Source organism: Podarcis tiliguerta (assembly GCF_965153285.1).
Source record: "Podarcis tiliguerta genome assembly, chromosome: 9".
Classification (NCBI taxonomy): domain Eukaryota; kingdom Metazoa; phylum Chordata; class Lepidosauria; order Squamata; family Lacertidae; genus Podarcis; species Podarcis tiliguerta.
In genome coordinates, this window is record NC_139542.1 from 34,731,966 (window position 1) to 34,749,235 (window position 17,270).

Genomic DNA, 17,270 nt, shown 5'->3' on the forward strand with positions numbered 1-17,270 from the left:
CCCTCACACAGAATGCCCCCTTTCTAGGATTTCTTCTGTGTACCTGCCAGGTGCCCCAGAAAAAAATGGAATATCGCCATTTTTATGCGCAATATCACAGCGACCATTTTTCTTGCAGCGATCTCTCACATTGCTCTCTTGCCCTGAAAAAAGTGCTTTTCTGGAGTGAGAGCAAGGTGCAGGTCACATGACTCACCCAGGAACATGTCCTGGAAGACACGTGTCCTGGTTTTGGGTCTGAAAACATTGAAAGGTATGATGCTGATGTAAATTCCACCAGTTTAAATTCCACTGGCTGACCCCTGGTTGATGCAGGATGAGGGCCGACCTTACCCCATGATATCTGAGGTTCAGACAGCCAATATCAAGATCTGTTGAATTTGAATTCTCTCATCCTGGTGAGATCTTGGGTTTCGTTAGTGCTGTTAGTTGGATACAACCCATTATATGTACAAGTATATATTTGCATTTATTTTATAGTATCCATTGCCACATTGCTGATAAAGCGAGGAAGGCTAAGAGGCCCTGTGTTCACTCGGCAAAATTTAATCTAGTTTATAAGGAGCCAATACATTTCATTCATGTCAATTACCTACCAGAGAGAAGCCAGATGGCACAAATAATAGAAAACTATTGATAGTGGCAAGAAATATTAATTAAGCATTTTAGATAAGATCTATAGAGTTCAAACAGTGCATACCCTGTAGTTCTACAGGCATATAGTTTAACCAAAGACAAATATATTTATATGTCAACAGGATTATTTAGACGCTTTAGCCCAATGGATATTAAGGTTTTGTGCTTGTGTTGGCTCTGCAGAATGAAGCATACAAAATTACATGCAGACTGTGCTCTATTTTATGAGGCTGAATACTTATTTTAAAAGGTATCGACAACTGTTAATTAAATCTTACATGATTTTTTACTTAGGGTTAGGAGTTCAGAACAAAATTAAATGCATTGTATGTGAGCCAATGGGCAACTCTGGAACTTTTCTGGCATACCTGCCCATTGCAAATACATACACCCCTTGAAAAATTGATGCTAATGCCCAAGCACAATTTGGTGATCACGAGAGGATGCAGCTGGAGAGGGTAATTGGTAGGGGTGTGCACTGGATTCAGATTAATCCCAATATGAAAAATGTCCTGGCTATCCAGGAACTGTGATGGAACTTGAAATGACTTCCCAGCTACCTACCACTGCTTCCAGGTAAGCCCGTAGCTAGTGAGGTGGGTGGGCAGGGAACTAATGTGGGGAGGGCTCATCAGATGGTACTTGGCTAAGGTGGCCCTGACTCCTAAGGTGAAAAGCCAGGAACCCAACATGCCAATTGCACATGATACGACATGAATACTATATGAAAACAGAGAATTATCTCTGGTAAGTGAAATGTCTAGATCAGACTTGAGCCATCACAGATCAAGCACTACACGAATCACACGCCTTCTCTCAGTTAGATTTATTTCCAAGTTAATGTGCATAGGATCACACTAAATTTGTTGTGTCACTAAATAAAATTATACACCTTTCTAAGTGTGTTTTGGACGGGGCCTCTAATTTTCAGATTCTGAATGGCACATCTGCCTGTTTCCTGAGCTGAACAGCAAGTGGCCCATGTATATCTGGTTCTTCCATTATTCCCTCATACAGAAAATACAGTACAAAACTGAAACAATGGTGATTACTCAGCACCTATTGGTGTAAGGCGTTGCAACTTGTAACTATTTAACTTTTGTACCATAGCCGTTTCCGGGAGGCAGCTCAGGGTTGCAGCGATCCTTCCGTGCACAAGCGTGCTGTTGTTAGTAAGAACAAGAAGTGTTTCGTTTTTAGTGCAAGGATCAAGTAGCCTCTGGTGGGTGGGTGGAATCATTAAAGATTTAACAAGAGGAAAATAGGATATGCTGCTTTCTCTTTAACGCACTCCTGAAATTTAAAAAACCTCACTGAAACAAAATGGAAGGTTATCTGGAAGAGGAGGATGACAGCTTTACTAATATTTCCTTGGCTGATGACTCAGGTAAGGGAACATAGGTGGCTTGTTATAAAAATGTACGACCTAAGGGCAAAAATATATTTAGCCTTACAGGATATCCATTCTGTTACTGAATGTGTGTTCACACATAACAATGCACATCTCTTGTTAATCATTAGTCTCTGGACTAGCATTTTTATAAAGCATTTGGAGTAAACTTTGATGATGGCTTTGTAAAGGCGTGGGATTGTCACAGGCATTTATTTATTTATTATGGCACTGAGATATGCCATACTTTTGTCTATGAAGTTCTCAGAGTGCTTTGCAACTGAGCTTCAAAATATGCATACAATGTGGTGTATATTAAAGGGAGAGTGTTCTTAAAAGAATAATACTGTTTTAGAAAACTCAGTTGCTATTGTTGAATTAAAAAATCTGCCCCCTTTTTCCCCTAACAAATTAGTCCATGTCTTGGCTCAAAGTGGATTTTGAATCCCTTGTGCCTCTCTTAATTCTCCCCCGCCCTTGTTAGAGATAAAGCTAAAGAGACCCCTGACTGTTAGGTCCAGTCGTGGCTGACTCTGGGGTTGTGGCGATCATCTCACTTTATTGGCCAAGGGAGCCGGCGTACAGCTTCCAGGTCATGTGGCCAGCATGACTAAGCCGCTTCTGGCGAACCAGAGCAGCGCACAGAAACGCCGTTTACCTTCCCGCCAAAGCGGTACCTATTTATCTACTTGCACTTTGACGTGCTTTTGAACTGCTAGAGCAGGGACTGAGCAACAGGAGCTCACCCCGTCGTGGGGATTCGAACCGCTGACTTTCTGATCGGCAAGTCCTAGGCTCTGTGGTTTAACCCACAGTGCCACCTGCATCCCGAATTTAGAGATACTATAGCCTAAATACCAATGATTCATAGGAAGTTCCTCAGCAAGGCAATTAGACACTTTTGCACCCCCCAAAAGAGCAAAATGTATGCATAATTCCACAGTGGCAGACTTGGGCTTTAAAACTTCAGTGGCGCCCTGTGTGACACCAAAATTCAGTGCCCCCCCCCCCCCAGCCTCTCACCTTCACTTCTACATCATTGAGGCACCCTCTTGGCTCAGTGCCCAGTGTGACCATTGTACTCCCCTAGATCTGCCTCTGCATTCTGACTCCTCTTGAACCTGTACTATGGTTAAATAAATGACTATCTCTCAGGATGCACATGGTGGAAAGTTGCCCAATGCAGAAAATGTATCTTCAATAAAAGCTCTAAAAGCGCCCCCCAGAAGTGATAGATTATACTATTTGCCTGCTATATGAGGGGCACAGAGCTTCTGTTGATGCAACTGTGGTATATTGCAAATATTCATGCAAAAGTGCCAGAAAGTCTTTACCAGTCCTGATTATGCCTCTCATTTCTATTGAAAGCAATGACAGCTGGCTTTAGAAAATTTTAATTAGAACCTGGAATACATTAACTATGGCTAATTATCACTGTGCTATGAAAACGCGCTGTTCTCATAGGCAGAAGATAATATCAGGTTATGATACCATTAATACCTGGCTAGAGTGTAGTCCTTAACCACTGACTGTTGCTGCTGGAGAGGGAAGGATATAGTGGATATGTTCATATGCTGGCCACTGGAGAGGCCTCCACTGTGGCTGCAGAAAGTGTGGTGGATGATATGCTACTATGATAGCGTTTCTGCTAGTGTAGTGTCCCAAACTGGAACATTATAGGGATGAGGTGGGGTGCAGCTGAGCCAAGCCGAGCACAGGATTAGGCACAGGAAGCTGCCTTATACTAACTCAAATATTGGACCACCTAACTCAGTACTGTCTACACCTGGAGTGGGTAACTGGATCTGCCTGGTGGGACAAATCTCCCCACTCTCCGCTAGGGTCAACATTGACAGGTGGGTGAGACCATTCATCTGTCAATCACCTGACACCATAATGCTGTAAGGTGGTTGATACCTGTCTATGTTCAAAGGAGGTAGCTGTAACTGCCAATCAACTGATTGTCGGTTATGGCGACCTCCTTTGAGGACAAGTTTTCAGTACCAATCATCTGATTGGCACTAGAAGTGTGCCCACAAGTAAACTCCCTGTAACCCACAGTCAGCAGATTATCAGTTACATGGAACTCAGAAGCCTCTGCAGAGGGGGAAATTCTCCTAAAAATGAAGCATTTCCCCCTTTTCAGAGAAAGCTGTTGAATACAGAGTGGTTTCTCAAGAGAGAGAAAATGCTCTTTTAAAAAATGGAGCACTGCTTTATTCCCAGAAAAAAGATAAATGTATTCAATGAATTGGAGGAAGCACTTTGAATAAATTCATCTTCTTCTATAAAGAAAACAATTATCAGTTTTTTAAAGGTGTATTTTTTCATTCTCCTGAGAAAGTGGATTGGATTTAAATCACTGGAGCAAGTGCTTTGAATCCAAGCTGCTTCCTCTAGCCATGTCAGCTGCTAAGGGGCCTCCTGAGCTCCTTTGGCACTAAGGAGTTGCCTTCCACCCTGGCCAGTAAGGGCTTTCATACCCTCCAACATTTCTCGGATGAAAATAGGGACGTAGCATTCCATAATGATAATTTTACTATTGATACCTCACACACCTTACTGTGTTGCCCCAGCCACTCTGGGCAGCTTCTAACACATATAAAAACATAATAAAACATTAAACATAAAAACCTTCCCTATAAAGGATTGCCTTCAGATGGCTTAGGGGTCAGATAACTCCATACCCTCCAACATTTCTCAAATGAAAATAGGGACATCCTAAGGAAAAGTAGGACATTCCAGGATCAAATCAGAAACGGGGATGCCTTCTCTAAATCAGGGGCATCCCTGGAAAATATGGACACATGGAGGGTCTGGGCTTTGAATGTGGCAGTTCTGCCCTGCCTTGTCCCACTTCTCCCAGCCAGAGATTAAAATTGCTCTGCCAAAAGCAATCTTATACAGTACCTGGGAACAAGCCCCACTGAACTCAGTGAGACTTACTTCTTTCATATATAGGATTGCACTTTCAGAGAAATATAAGAAAAGAATCAAGAGAAAAATAAATGAACTAGCACTGTTTCATATTTACACTTCAGTCAGTTTTGACTTCTGGGCTCTTGGTGCCTTGCTCTTCAAAAAAATCTCTTTGTAAGATTGTAATATGAAAATCCATATAGCTCAAGTGAAAGAGCTAACTATATAATGTCTTAATGAACACGTAAATGAGCAGTACATTACTAATGGCAATTTTTAAGTCATTCCAGAAGCAGAGTGAGTTCTCTTAATTTTCTTTAAGCAACACTGACAGGGCATTAATCTCTTGATGAGCTGCTTTATAAAATATTACATTCAGTGTACTGCTCATACAATTATAACTATATTATATTGATTTTCTCTATGAAAAGAATGATAGAGTAGGATTACCATATTTTCAACTGGCCTTGTATCTGTGCCTTTAATAGCAACCTAATGCAGCAATGAAGTACGTGAAGCCTTTAAAGGGCATGGGAAAAAGTAGTCGTGAAGACTACACCTTTACTTCTTTCTTTCCATGGGTCAACTCTGGTATCCCAGCAGCCAGTGACCTACCAGGTCCCCCTTTCCTACCTATTTATGCTTATGTTTTTTCAGTCATTCATCATCTTATGACAATGGCAACAGACTTATCCACAGGCTGGGCAGCATTTCACCTTTCCCCCATTTATTTTAATCCTTCCCATTGTTTAGAGACAACAGGAGACTCAGAGCCCATTGATGCCCCCATCTTGGTTTCCCCACAGTGTACTTGAAATTATTTCTCGCCAGCCCTGCTTTACACCCTCCATGAATGTTTTTGCCGGCTGGAATGCTTCCTTCAACTCTAATAATGTCTCTTGGTTGCCTAGGTGCAGAACACCAAATAGCCTACTGTACAAAGGTAAAATTTACATTTGTTGCTCTACCCACTTATGCCTCTTTCACCAACCCACCACTGACATGCAGTTCAGCAATATTCAGTGCAACTATTGTCTTTTCCTTGAGTCCTTAATGAAATGAACTGGAAACAGGGGAACTGGCGTGCTCTGACAATATCATAGAAGTAGCTCAATGGCCAGAAGCCTAAAATGACCTCTTGGTTGCTAAGTTGGTTTAGCAACCAGTGAAGCAAGGCATCTCATATGGGGAGACACAGATTTCCTTCATTCTAGCAACATTTCACTAGCCAATGGGAGAGTGTCACAGACAAGTTCCAAAGTCACAGCTACAGAACTGGATGCCTGTTTGCAGGGATTTGAAAGGATTATGTAGGTTTTAAAAGGGCCTTTTCTGAAGGCAAACAGCTTGAAGCAGCTCTAATTATATTATCTGTATGACAGAAAGGGTGAGGATCAACTGTAAATCCTTTCATATATTGAATTACTTATATATTTATAAACTGTTGGAAGTAGCGTAAAACAAAAACCCCAAAGCGAATTTCCATCTACATAGCTTTTCTGCTGCACTACTTATTGTGTAATATTAAGTGGGCCATATATTTTCTACTAGGTAACTGCCTACTAGTTTGTCAGGAGTGCTGTGGAGTATTGTGGTGTCCTTAACCAATCTTCCTTATCCAGCTTGAGCATTTATTGCACTGCACTTTACATCAGGAGTGAGATTGACAGGCATCCGTAATAACAAATGCTTCTGAAAAGTCATGCTAACTAGGCTCAGCCAAGATGTAGCCTCCCTCCTTGCTTGCACTTTGAAAGGGGATTCTGAAGATGCCTATGGGCAAAAAAGATAGCTTGATGTCATTTTGATATCAGGTAACTGACAGGTGGGTATCTCTCTGCCCACCTGCCAAACCTGGATCATGAGGAGTCGTGGGGGGTGGGTAATAATCTGGAATGTAAATCAGCTCTAGCACCCCACCCCTGTTCTAGATAAATGGGAGTAAGGAAATTTCTGATAACCAGAAGTGCATAAACACCCTAACTGAAAGAAAACACAGGTCTTACAGTTGAAGAAAGTTACATCATTTACCCCGTACATTAAGTTCTTCAGAGGCAAATAGCCTTCACAAAGAGGCTGATAAAAATGTTCAGCTGTACAAGGTTGCAATCTTAGACATCTTAATCTGGATCTAAGTTCCACTGAAATCAGTGCAAACCTATTTCCAAGCAATGGCTAGGAGTCAAATAACTTCTTTTAAAATTTCACTAGCAAACCACTATGCCATAGTTCCAATGCACCTCATTATCAATGCCATCAGGGCCCTACTGGTCCAGCAGAATGACCAGGAGGCTCTCCAAATGCAGTACAGCTGGCTGACCACATTTTTAAGTAAGTGAATCAATACACATGGCCAGCTAAAGAGAGAGACATCATAAGAGTCCAGAGTCTAAAGTAATCTCACTGCACGACTGACACCTCAGTTTCAAAAGCGGTTTGCAGTGTAGCAATGGAGAAAACTGTTTTAGGCCCACCTAAACCCACAGAAATAATTTGGCATGATATGTGTTAATTTGGGACAGGGGTGTAAGTTGTCATACCACTGTGGGATTTATAGAACTGGGGCTACAAATACATTTCTACATACTGGAAACAACTGAAATTATTTACCAGAAAAAAGCATTTGCAAGTCCCCTCTCTAGACAGCAGAGGTCTCCCTAACTCTGCCCTTTTTATTAGTTCCTCGGTATATTTTCAACATTTCTCTTTTCATTCCACCTGAAATTTTGTTCCTCAATGAAACATGTATATGGGGAAACAATATACTCTTAAAAAATAAATATATTAGTATATTCATATTGTTTTTATCCTGATAAGCACCAGTATAACCACCATTATTTCTTGACATGTATTTTGCAAGTGTTTCTGGTATAAGAATTTATACATTTGCTAAATTGTGAGTTTGCAGAGAGGAGTGTTGAAAATTAGCTAGTTTGCTGAAAAAACAGGGCTGAAAAACCTGTGACCATGCAGATGTTTTTGGACTTGAACTCCCATCAGCCCCAGCCATCACAGCCAATAGTCAGGGATGATGCATGTTCTGGTGACTGGTCCAACAACACCTTGAGGGACACAGGCTCCACACCTCTAAGATAAGCCCTATGCCTTATACCACCACACCTTACAAGAGCCGTTTTCGTACATTACAGTGTAGAAGGTTCTATAGATATACTGAGGTTGGGCACTGTTTAGGGAAGGGAGTGTATTTCATCACACACACAATAGTAAGAAAATTCAGCTCCCACAGCACAGGGTGACCTACATCTGTGTCACTTTCACCATTCAATCTCTCTTATTCCCTCTGAACCCTTAATTTACCACTGACCCAGAAACTGTGGGGTGCAGGCATAGTACAAACACACATGAATGTAACAAAGGCATTTACATTTATATGCCACATTACATGATTTAAGTGTACACGCTTATCTGGTTACTTTAAAATCATATTGCTAGGTTTAAACATGTACATACTATGTTAACTTGTTCCTGACACTTTAAATATCAAACACTTATATTCAACTATTAATGTTAAACTAAGACACCTTCAAAGAAGCAGTTAATTACTCTATTAAAACCCTTTAGCCAAATAGCTTTTTTATTCTCTCCACCCATTAAGCCTCACTAGCACTGTAACAGAGCTCAGCATCTTTTTCCAACCCTTTACTAACCTATTGAAGCACAGGATTGTCCTGCTGTACTGCCCTAGAAATCTTCCCTCTGGTACTCCATAGTGGTATAATGGAATGGGGAGCCTCAGGCTTGGGGGCAAATGGGACGGGTGTGTAAGTGTGTGTAGAAACTAGCCTACTGAAAAAAAGGTAAAATTAGCATTTACTGCTTTGTACGCTTTTACCTCTGGTCCTAGCCACCACTGGCATGTGGCCCTTGGAAGGGGGCCCAGAGGGGGGCCCTTGGTCAGAAAAAGGTACCCATCTCTTGTATTGCAACATCATGGAAGACCACTGTGATTTCAATAAGGGTTTAGGCGGTGCCTAACAATTGCTCCTCCCATGCCAAATTCATGCCTAGGTATGGGCCTGAATCCTCCAAGGACTTAATTCCATCTCTTGTAGGCAGCATTGCCATGTAGAAGTTATGCCAAGAGAGTGTACAGTCTGAGAGTGTCATAGGAACTGGATAGTGGCTGCATGCCAACCATTGAAGTCCATCTGGACCTAGTCCATTCAGGTGACCACATGATTTTTGGGGATACTCTCCTGGCCTTGCAAGAACATCCTCAAGGTCATGTGAATGTAAACCAAGGAACAGGCTAATTACTTGAGCATCAATTTACTTGAACAGCATAGTAAGGCAGTACATAAGGAAAGACACAACCTGTTGCTGGAAAGAGAATCCCATCACAGCGCTTGAGCCAGTCTAAGTGTTGCATCTTGGCTGTCAGGAGTCTAACCCTGCTGCCACATAGAGGCGACTGAAAAGGGCCTCAGGCTTACCTGTTTTGCTTTGTTTATTCTTCTTATCCTACGAATAAAATCTGCATAAGGAACAAACTTCGCATTTGTTCTCTAGTCTCCTCCAGCTAGTTTCTTGCAATGCTTCCTTCAAAAGTGCCACAGCATTCAGTTTGACCCAACTGTCTGTAGGGTTGCAGCCCTTGGTCATGATGTTGACCAACCTTGCCATGTTGTTGCGACAATTAAAGGCGAGGCAAAGCACTGTGGAGAGTAGGAAATAAATATGAGCGACTCAGCAAAGTGGTTTCAGCGTTGGTCCTTCTCACCATGTTCTTGTGACGATTAAAGGTGAGGCAAAGCCCTCTGGGAGAAGAGTGGGAAATAAATGTGATTACAGCCTCGGACTAGGACCCAGACTAGGTTTCAAATCTCCCCTCAGCCACGAAGCTCCTTGGGTAACCTTAAGTCAGTCAGTCACTATCTCTTTCACCTAAGCAGATTGTAGTAGTGAAGATACCATGAAAAGAAGGAGAGGAAAACCACGTCCGCTACCTCGACCTCACTACAGGAAATGTGGGAGACAAATGCAGTTACAAAATAGGAACAAGCATTTGTCGCTTCGGAGCATGGCAGTGGGAGGTTCCTTCGTTTCCTTTGTCGGTGAACAACCCCTGACACACGTCGTTCTGTCTTAAAAAGTGTTTCCTCAGGTTGCGGAAATTTGTCTTGTAACTGGAGCGGGAGGTGCTTATGACGCAGCCCTGGGAAAGAAGCAGCGTTTGGGACGTGTTTGTTTGCAGCCGGTGCCGCTCTGCTCTCTTATGAATTAAAGCCTTCATTCAGGCCCACGACTTGAGGGACGGGGGGGGGGGGGCGGGGAGAGAGAGAGCGAGGGAGAGAAGGGACTAGCGATGGGAGGTGTCTGCCCCTGTCATCCCTGTTTACTACTCCGCTCTGCGGAAGCAGGCCGGCGAAGCCGAAGAGACTCCGCCCCCACAGCCGATGGAAGCGTCTGCCGATGTCTCCCTCCGCTTATTGGCTGCCTCGCGAAGGGCCGTCCGCTTTCGTTTGCTGTGATTCGATAGCTGGCTGGCCCGTCTCTCTCCCCTTAAGCCCGCCGTCTCCCTCCTGCCTCCCACCCCCCCCTACCCCGCCGGTTGTTTTCATGGAGCAAAGCGCGTGCGCTGCCGGCCGGGCGAAGGAGAAGCTGCGCAGTCGCAGTTGGCCGCTGTTGAACTAGGCGAGGGTTGGGGTCCGAGGGCAACCTGGGCAGGTGGGGGAGAGGTGAGTAGGCGCGCGCTTCCTTTGCCTGGGGACCTGAGCGGGAGGCGGGGCTCCCTGCTTGCGGGTTGGGAGGGCGAGACGACCGGTGGGTGGAGGGGATGTGCTGGCAGGGGGAGGGTTTCCTCCTCCCAGGCTCCGTTTTCAGGATGCAGCATCTAATCTGGTTTGGGGGGGGATTGCTGGGTGGTGCTTTTTCTTCTTCTTCTTCTGGGGAGTGCGCAAGAGAAAGCTCTGGAGCGCTGGGTTCTCCGCCTTTCCGGTAGCAGCGACGTTGCCTCCTACCGAGGCGTTGTGGGTGGAATGAAAATGAACAAGCCTCTCTCAAATGCCAGCCTTGCTTATGAGGGACCCAACATCCCCTGACGTTAATAATCGCCATCCATTTCTTGTATAAGGATGGCTCTCTCTTCTTTCACCTGCCTGGCAATAGGGAATGCAACCCTGTAGAGCAGAAATATACAGCGTTAAAACTATGAGTTTCTTCGAAGATGCGCATGTGAAATGTTATGGTACTATATGGACGCTGTGAGTGAGCTTATAGACAACATACAGCGTGAGTCTTTTAAAAGAGGCCCCGTGGAACATGTGTACTCTGTATCCACCGGGCCTCTTTTAAAGAACTCACCCTGTACAAAATTACATTGCACCCAGTAGTGTGGGACCCTAGACCACCACCTGAAGTTAACATTCAACAAGCTTGAAATTCGACATAAATCATTCTTGTTTTTCATTCAGCTGTTTCATTCAACTGTTACTGCTGCTGGCGGCTGTAGTATAATTTGGTTAAAATAGTAAATTAATAGAAGCTAAATCGATATGCATAACTTAAAAGATTATTAATAAAACAAATTGCATACTGCCTTTCATTTCAGGGAAACACCAAGATGGCTTTCAGAACAGTTAAACATCAACAACATATAAGAGCCACATGTTTTATGGATTATTTCAATGTTTTAATTTTTTGTAAACATTTAGAAGCTTTATTGCAATCAAACAGTATAAAAACGTAAATAGGCTTGAGTCAATGAAAGTCAATGAAGCATCCTATCAGTTATAGGAACCAGAGATGCCAAGAGCCAGTATTAATAGTCCAAGAAAACTTGGATGGAGAAGTATGTTTTAAATTGCTGGCAGAAGTAACCAACAGTCACTCAACAGATGCCTACCTGATCAGTTATTAAGAAAGATGCTCAAAGCATATATCACATTGCAAAGTGTGTCCCAAGAATGTTGAAATAGGTTGGTGCAGTTGATATTGGTGTGCAGAATGTGGCAGATTTGGCTGCTGCTGGAAAAATAACTGTTGGGTCTTCCTTAGGAATATTGTTTTGCTTCCTTTTTCTGGAAAAGTTCAATTTTACTACTTTTTTTTAAAAGGAGACAAAAGCAGATTTGTCTATTTTCACAGCAATGTTTTGTTGAAGTTTAGATAACAAATGCTACCCTTCTAAAACATTCAACTATAAAACCTGGTTCTGCATTTGTACATACCGTTGACAAAATTTTATCTTCTTTAAGCAGAGTACATTTCTGAAGTACAAGATTCACCAGTGGATTGGATCTGTTCAACGATGATGAATGCGGATATGGATGGTATAAAGCATTTTTTCAACTTAATGTTTTCCTCTTGTGTATTGTAATACTGTACTTGGCTGCACTAAAGAGCATCTCTTTTTTACAGCTGTTGAGGCTGAAAATCAAGTGGAATTGGAAGAAAAAACACGACTTATTAATCAAGTTTTGGAACTCCAGCATACACTTGAAGGTTAGTTTCTTAATTCAGAAGGTTAACCTATCTACATGCAGAATTACTTTAAGGATGAAACTTATCATTGATACAGGCTGCAGTTTTGATTGAGCTAAGAAGATGTTCCTGCAAATTCTGTTAAATGTGGTGGGGCATAGAACCAACAAGGGGTTTCACATTGTGACTATGGGTGCAGTCCAGAAAGTGCATTTTGTTCCCTCCCTTGCCATTTATACTATAGTGTGCCTTAGCATTCTATATTTTGTTCAGCATGTACATGAAACTGTTGAGTAAGGTCATCTGGGGTTTTGGAACACAGTATCATCAGTAAGCTGATGTCTCTCAGCTCTATTTCTTGTTTTCATTAAATTCAGATGAAGCTGGGGAAGTGTGAATGGTCTAGATGGTAATTCCTGATAAGTTGCCAATGCTGTTGGTTAGTGGAATCAACTGTGTCAGGGCAGGTTTTGGACCGGGTTTGTAGCCTAGGGATGTTATTAGACCCAACCCCTTTTTAAAGGGGCCTGAATGGCCTCTTTAGACATGAAGCGCTTTTCGTCTACTAACACTGATATTTATCTACTAGCACTGATACGCTGGCTACAGCCTTTCCTAGACAGAGATAGATTGACCACAGTTGTTCACGCTCTAATAATGTTCCATTTAAATAACTGCAATGCATGTGGCACCCTGACTCTGGAATACTTTTCCTAAGAGGCTTGCTTGGGGCAGGGACTAAATTTGACACTGGGTTACTGCGTGTTTTAAGAACATTTTCTTGGAAAGCATTGGATAAACTTTCACTATACAGAATGTCTTTATAATGGGCTTTTCTTTTCATGTGACTATTTCTACCATTTAGTTAAAACTCAGAGTAGAGCAGATGTTGTGATTTGCTTCTAAAATTCACCTTGTCCTTCCAGATCTGTCTGCAAGAGTAGATGCTGTTAAAGAAGAAAATCTGAAACTGAAATCAGAAAATCAAGTTCTTGGACAATATATAGAAAATCTCATGTCTGCCTCTAGTGTTTTTCAGACTACTGACACAAAAAGCAAACGAAAGTAAGGCACTGGTAACCAAACTGTAACATTGTATTTGCTGCTGCTTTTGTTTAATTTTAAAATTGCATATGGCTACATGACTTAAGTTAGTTTGTAGCATCATTGAATATTTGAAGATTTATTGGCAATGCTAGACAATTTTAAATGAACAACTGGGCAGTGCAAGTCTATCGTGTTAGCTTTCAACAATGTGCAGAGATAGTGTAGAGGAAATATTTATTACACAGTTTGAAGGCAAGAGTTTTCAACTCGGCTTTTATGTTAGTCAAAACATGTCATAAGCTGCCAAGTACTTTAGATATCTTAATTTTTACAGTGGTACTACTGTTCACTAGCAGAATAATACAGTGTTGTGTAGAGTGATGTGAAAATCCTTATTTGGAATGAGTTATTTGCATGACTTTCCCTGGGCTCCAAAAAAGTTGTAACACTCCTCATCCTTCATCTCCTCAATGGCGTTCTACATTCTTCTAGATAAGACCACAAAAGCTTAGTTTTTAAATATTACTTTGAAAGCAAGTGAAGGATTTAATATTACATACCAGCAATTGCTTACAAAATTGTGAATGGTTGAAAAACCACTGCAATACCTGCATAACTTTTCAGAACTGATAAGTTAACATTAAGAAAACACACCCTGCTTTAAATTATATTGCAAGGAAAGGGAGTCACATCTTGGCCTTCATTGTTTTGCAATCTCTTAAAAGTGGCCTCCCCTATTTACAAAATAGCGAGTAGCATGGTAATTTAACTGCCAGATGTAATGGTCATTAGTGGTACAAGCTCAACAGAAGTATCTTTGTGAACAATTAGTAGGTATTTAAGAGTTTTCACTAAACATGGATGCAGTCTATAGTTCTTTTTCTGCATAATCCTCATTAACTGCTGCTAGCCTTTAGCTGACACAGAATGTTCAGCCTTTCAGGATTAGAATACTTGGGGTTTTCAAAGCATGAAGTGTGCCTTTGAAATATTAAAGAAATACTAGCAGTTGTTGGAGAAGGCACCAAGTTACTCTCAACCTATGACATAGCCATTCATTCTGCATAGGCTCAACAAGGCTTACTTGGATATGCCAACGTAGTGGGATGAGCAAGCGAATTAATCACTATCATGTATGCATAGCAGCAGTCTCATGTCTGTGAATACACATTACATTAAGTGGATAAATTATGACAACTTCATACTTTTGATAAAATGTTGCTGTTGCCAGACATCACATGTTGACAGATTAGCTAGTTCAGCTGGTAGGGGACAGGACTATGTGGAATAAAGCAGTTTCTACTTAGGTCAGTTCTAGCTTTGTTTGGAATCTTATTGCTGCTTCCTGACTTCTGGTTTAAGGGAAGATTTCATTTCTTACCTAAGCGACAGGTCACTTTTCTCTTTGTGGGGAGGCTGGCATATTGTCTGAGATTATATGTCCAATAGAAGTCTGAGCTCATCACAGAATAATTCTTACCTTCAGGATTCACTGTTATATAGCACAAGCTAGTAGTGTCTTTGCATTCCAGCTGCCAGTATTATAAACAATGGAACCTAATTTGAGGCATTAGATTCCAGCTAAAACATCCCCATCACTGGACATACTTTAATAGACAAAGTAAATTAAAGCTTTCTCTGGCATAACAAGGGTTTAGAATCTAGAGAGTGTAAAAACATTCCTAAAACGAGTGTAGTGCAAGATCAAGGCAAGATAAATATAAACAGATGAGTGTGATGTCCACTCTAGGGAAGTGGCTTTCCAACTTGGCATTTACACATTGACTTGTTTGCCAAATAACCTTTGTGTATCTGACATAGAAATTGTTTTGGAGAGCATTATGGGACATGTTTCATGGCGCATAACTAAACCTAGCTTGGGCTTGAGTCAAGCACTCCATATAAGCTACCTGTGACACACCTCTGTAGCTGTGCATTGTAAAACCGGTAAACTGTCTTTTAAAGAAACTTGTCCACATTATGGCTTTTCTCATTGAGGAATCTGTGGCTGTTAGAACATAATTTGGAACACACCGTTCTATAGCCCTACCTAAATTGTGAACTCTTTCTTTAGGTGGCATGTGCCTGTTACAATTTAGCCTTGAAGAGTGCCAAGGCTGGTGGTTTTAGTATTAGGGTGGGTTGTAAATCAACTGAACTAATGCAGATCACCCTAATTTCAGCTCAGAATTTACTTCCTCTTTCCCCCAACTCCTTACTGAGTTGGGGGGGGGGGAGCTGGAATACAGAAGATGGTAAGAAGCTGAGGATTATTTCCTTACTCTCAGCCATAAAGACTTTATTCAAGCCTCTGTTGCGAATAGGTATTCTAGAAAGTGTACATTTTTTTCTTGCCACTGAATAAGCAAAAGAACCTTGGAAAATTAACTCAACAGTTCTTTTCCCTAGCCATTTCTTTCAACTCAGTAGTTAAATTTGAAAAGGAGAAGGGATTTGGAGAAGGTATGGAACTGGTGCAAGAGAGTATTGCTCCCATGAAGGACAGGTCAGGAAATCTGTAACTTGGTGTAGTGATTAGAGATATGATTTTTCAGAGCTTTGGATAACTTTTGGGTTGGTGTGGGACAAGGCTTTTTCAGGACTTCCCCACGAGTGGGCTTTAGACATCACAGTTATCTGCATTTCCAGAGGCAATTGAGGATTAGCAGGGACTACTAAATAGTACACAAGCAAGGAATATACCACCTAGTCTTTTTGTAGGAACTTCTTCCCACACTAGTGTGTGGGAAGGTGCCATCTTGATATGATTGGGTAGAAGATTGTTAATGTAATGCTGAATTTTGGTGTCCTAGATAGTTGTAACTGTAAAGAACCTTACTACTGTGGCCTTTGTTAAACTAACAGTTGTGCTGTATTTCGGAACTTGTATGAAATAAAAGCTTTCAAGTTTCTCTCATTTGGTCTGTTACTAGAATCTTTTTGAAAGTTTTACTAGTTATAGCATGTGCCATAGTTGTAAAGTAGAAGTATGCTAGAAGCATTGTCCTTTCTTTGTACCATGAGTAGTTTGCATTAAGTAGGCAAAAAAATAGGCTCCTGTAAGAAATCAGAGCTGCCCTTCTGTCCTCTTTGTGCCTACCTTTGCCGTTTTCAGTCTGCTTTGTATTTTAGACACAAGAGACCACTTTAAACTGTTTTAACAGCTTAGTGCTATAATGCATATAGCTAGTCCATATTATTAGGTTTAATATGGAATGCCTCATTGGGATTTTGAAAATGATAGTGACCATTGCTACCATTTAATTATAGGAATGAGTATCTTCCCCCAAGTAGTAGTATACTTACCTGATATAGCAATTCTGCTAAACTGGGGGCTCTTGCTGTTGGGGATATATACTCACTGAATGCCCTCTGCCCACCTGATCCCTAAATGACTCATTAACATACATTCTGCTCCTGATATTCCAGTCTTGCATGAGGCTTCAGTTGGTCTTCCACCTATATCTTACTGGTTTCAGTAATGTTGCAGCATCAGATGTGTATTTACTGAGCCCATTCAAGCAGTTAAGTATTATACTTGCCACGTGTCTAATGGAAAACAGACTAGTCCTCAAGATACCTTGCATATGTGCCCCCTATCTGAACAGGAAGTCTGCAGCTTGTCAGTAACCCACCACTATCATAGCACTATGAGAATAGCCTCTTAACAGGGAAGAGAAGTTGTTTCTCAGCAATAGTTAGGATAATGAAACAAAGTAGCAACATTGCAATAATCCATATTCCCATACTTAGACCGTAATCCTAATACCCATTTGCAAGCTTCATTGAATGTAATGGGATTTATGTATAGGATTTCCCCTCTAGCAGGTAAAAG

The 17,270-nt window shown here is 41.6% G+C and overlaps 1 protein-coding gene and 1 long non-coding RNA gene across 6 annotated transcripts in view; one reads left to right on the top strand and one right to left on the bottom strand.

Moving 5' to 3' along the window:
- LOC310685422 overlaps positions 1 to 10,261 on the bottom strand; it is a 29,113-nt gene extending 18,852 nt beyond the window's left edge. Inside the window, exon 1 of the long non-coding RNA XR_014515231.1 lies at positions 9,400 to 10,261. This is a non-coding gene — a long non-coding RNA (uncharacterized lncRNA). The remainder of the gene's footprint in view (positions 1 to 9,399) is intronic.
- Positions 1,047 to 16,352, top strand: SCOC (short coiled-coil protein). 5 transcript variants are annotated; one of them, XM_083457675.1, is made up of 4 exons: positions 1,047 to 1,212; positions 12,163 to 12,237; positions 12,326 to 12,409; positions 13,315 to 16,352. In XM_083457675.1, exons 2-4 carry the CDS (start codon positions 12,216 to 12,218, stop codon positions 13,455 to 13,457), a joined length of 249 nt encoding a protein of 82 aa, XP_083313801.1. In that variant the 5' UTR covers positions 1,047 to 1,212; positions 12,163 to 12,215; the 3' UTR covers positions 13,458 to 16,352. The 5 variants fall into 5 exon arrangements, with proteins under 5 accessions (XP_083313801.1, XP_083313797.1, XP_083313798.1 ...); XM_083457671.1 differs by lacking the exon at positions 1,047 to 1,212 and adding an exon at positions 1,760 to 2,023; XM_083457672.1 differs by lacking the exon at positions 1,047 to 1,212 and adding an exon at positions 1,760 to 2,023 and having other exon boundaries at positions 12,166 to 12,237.
- The last annotated feature ends 918 nt before the right edge of the window (positions 16,353 to 17,270 follow it).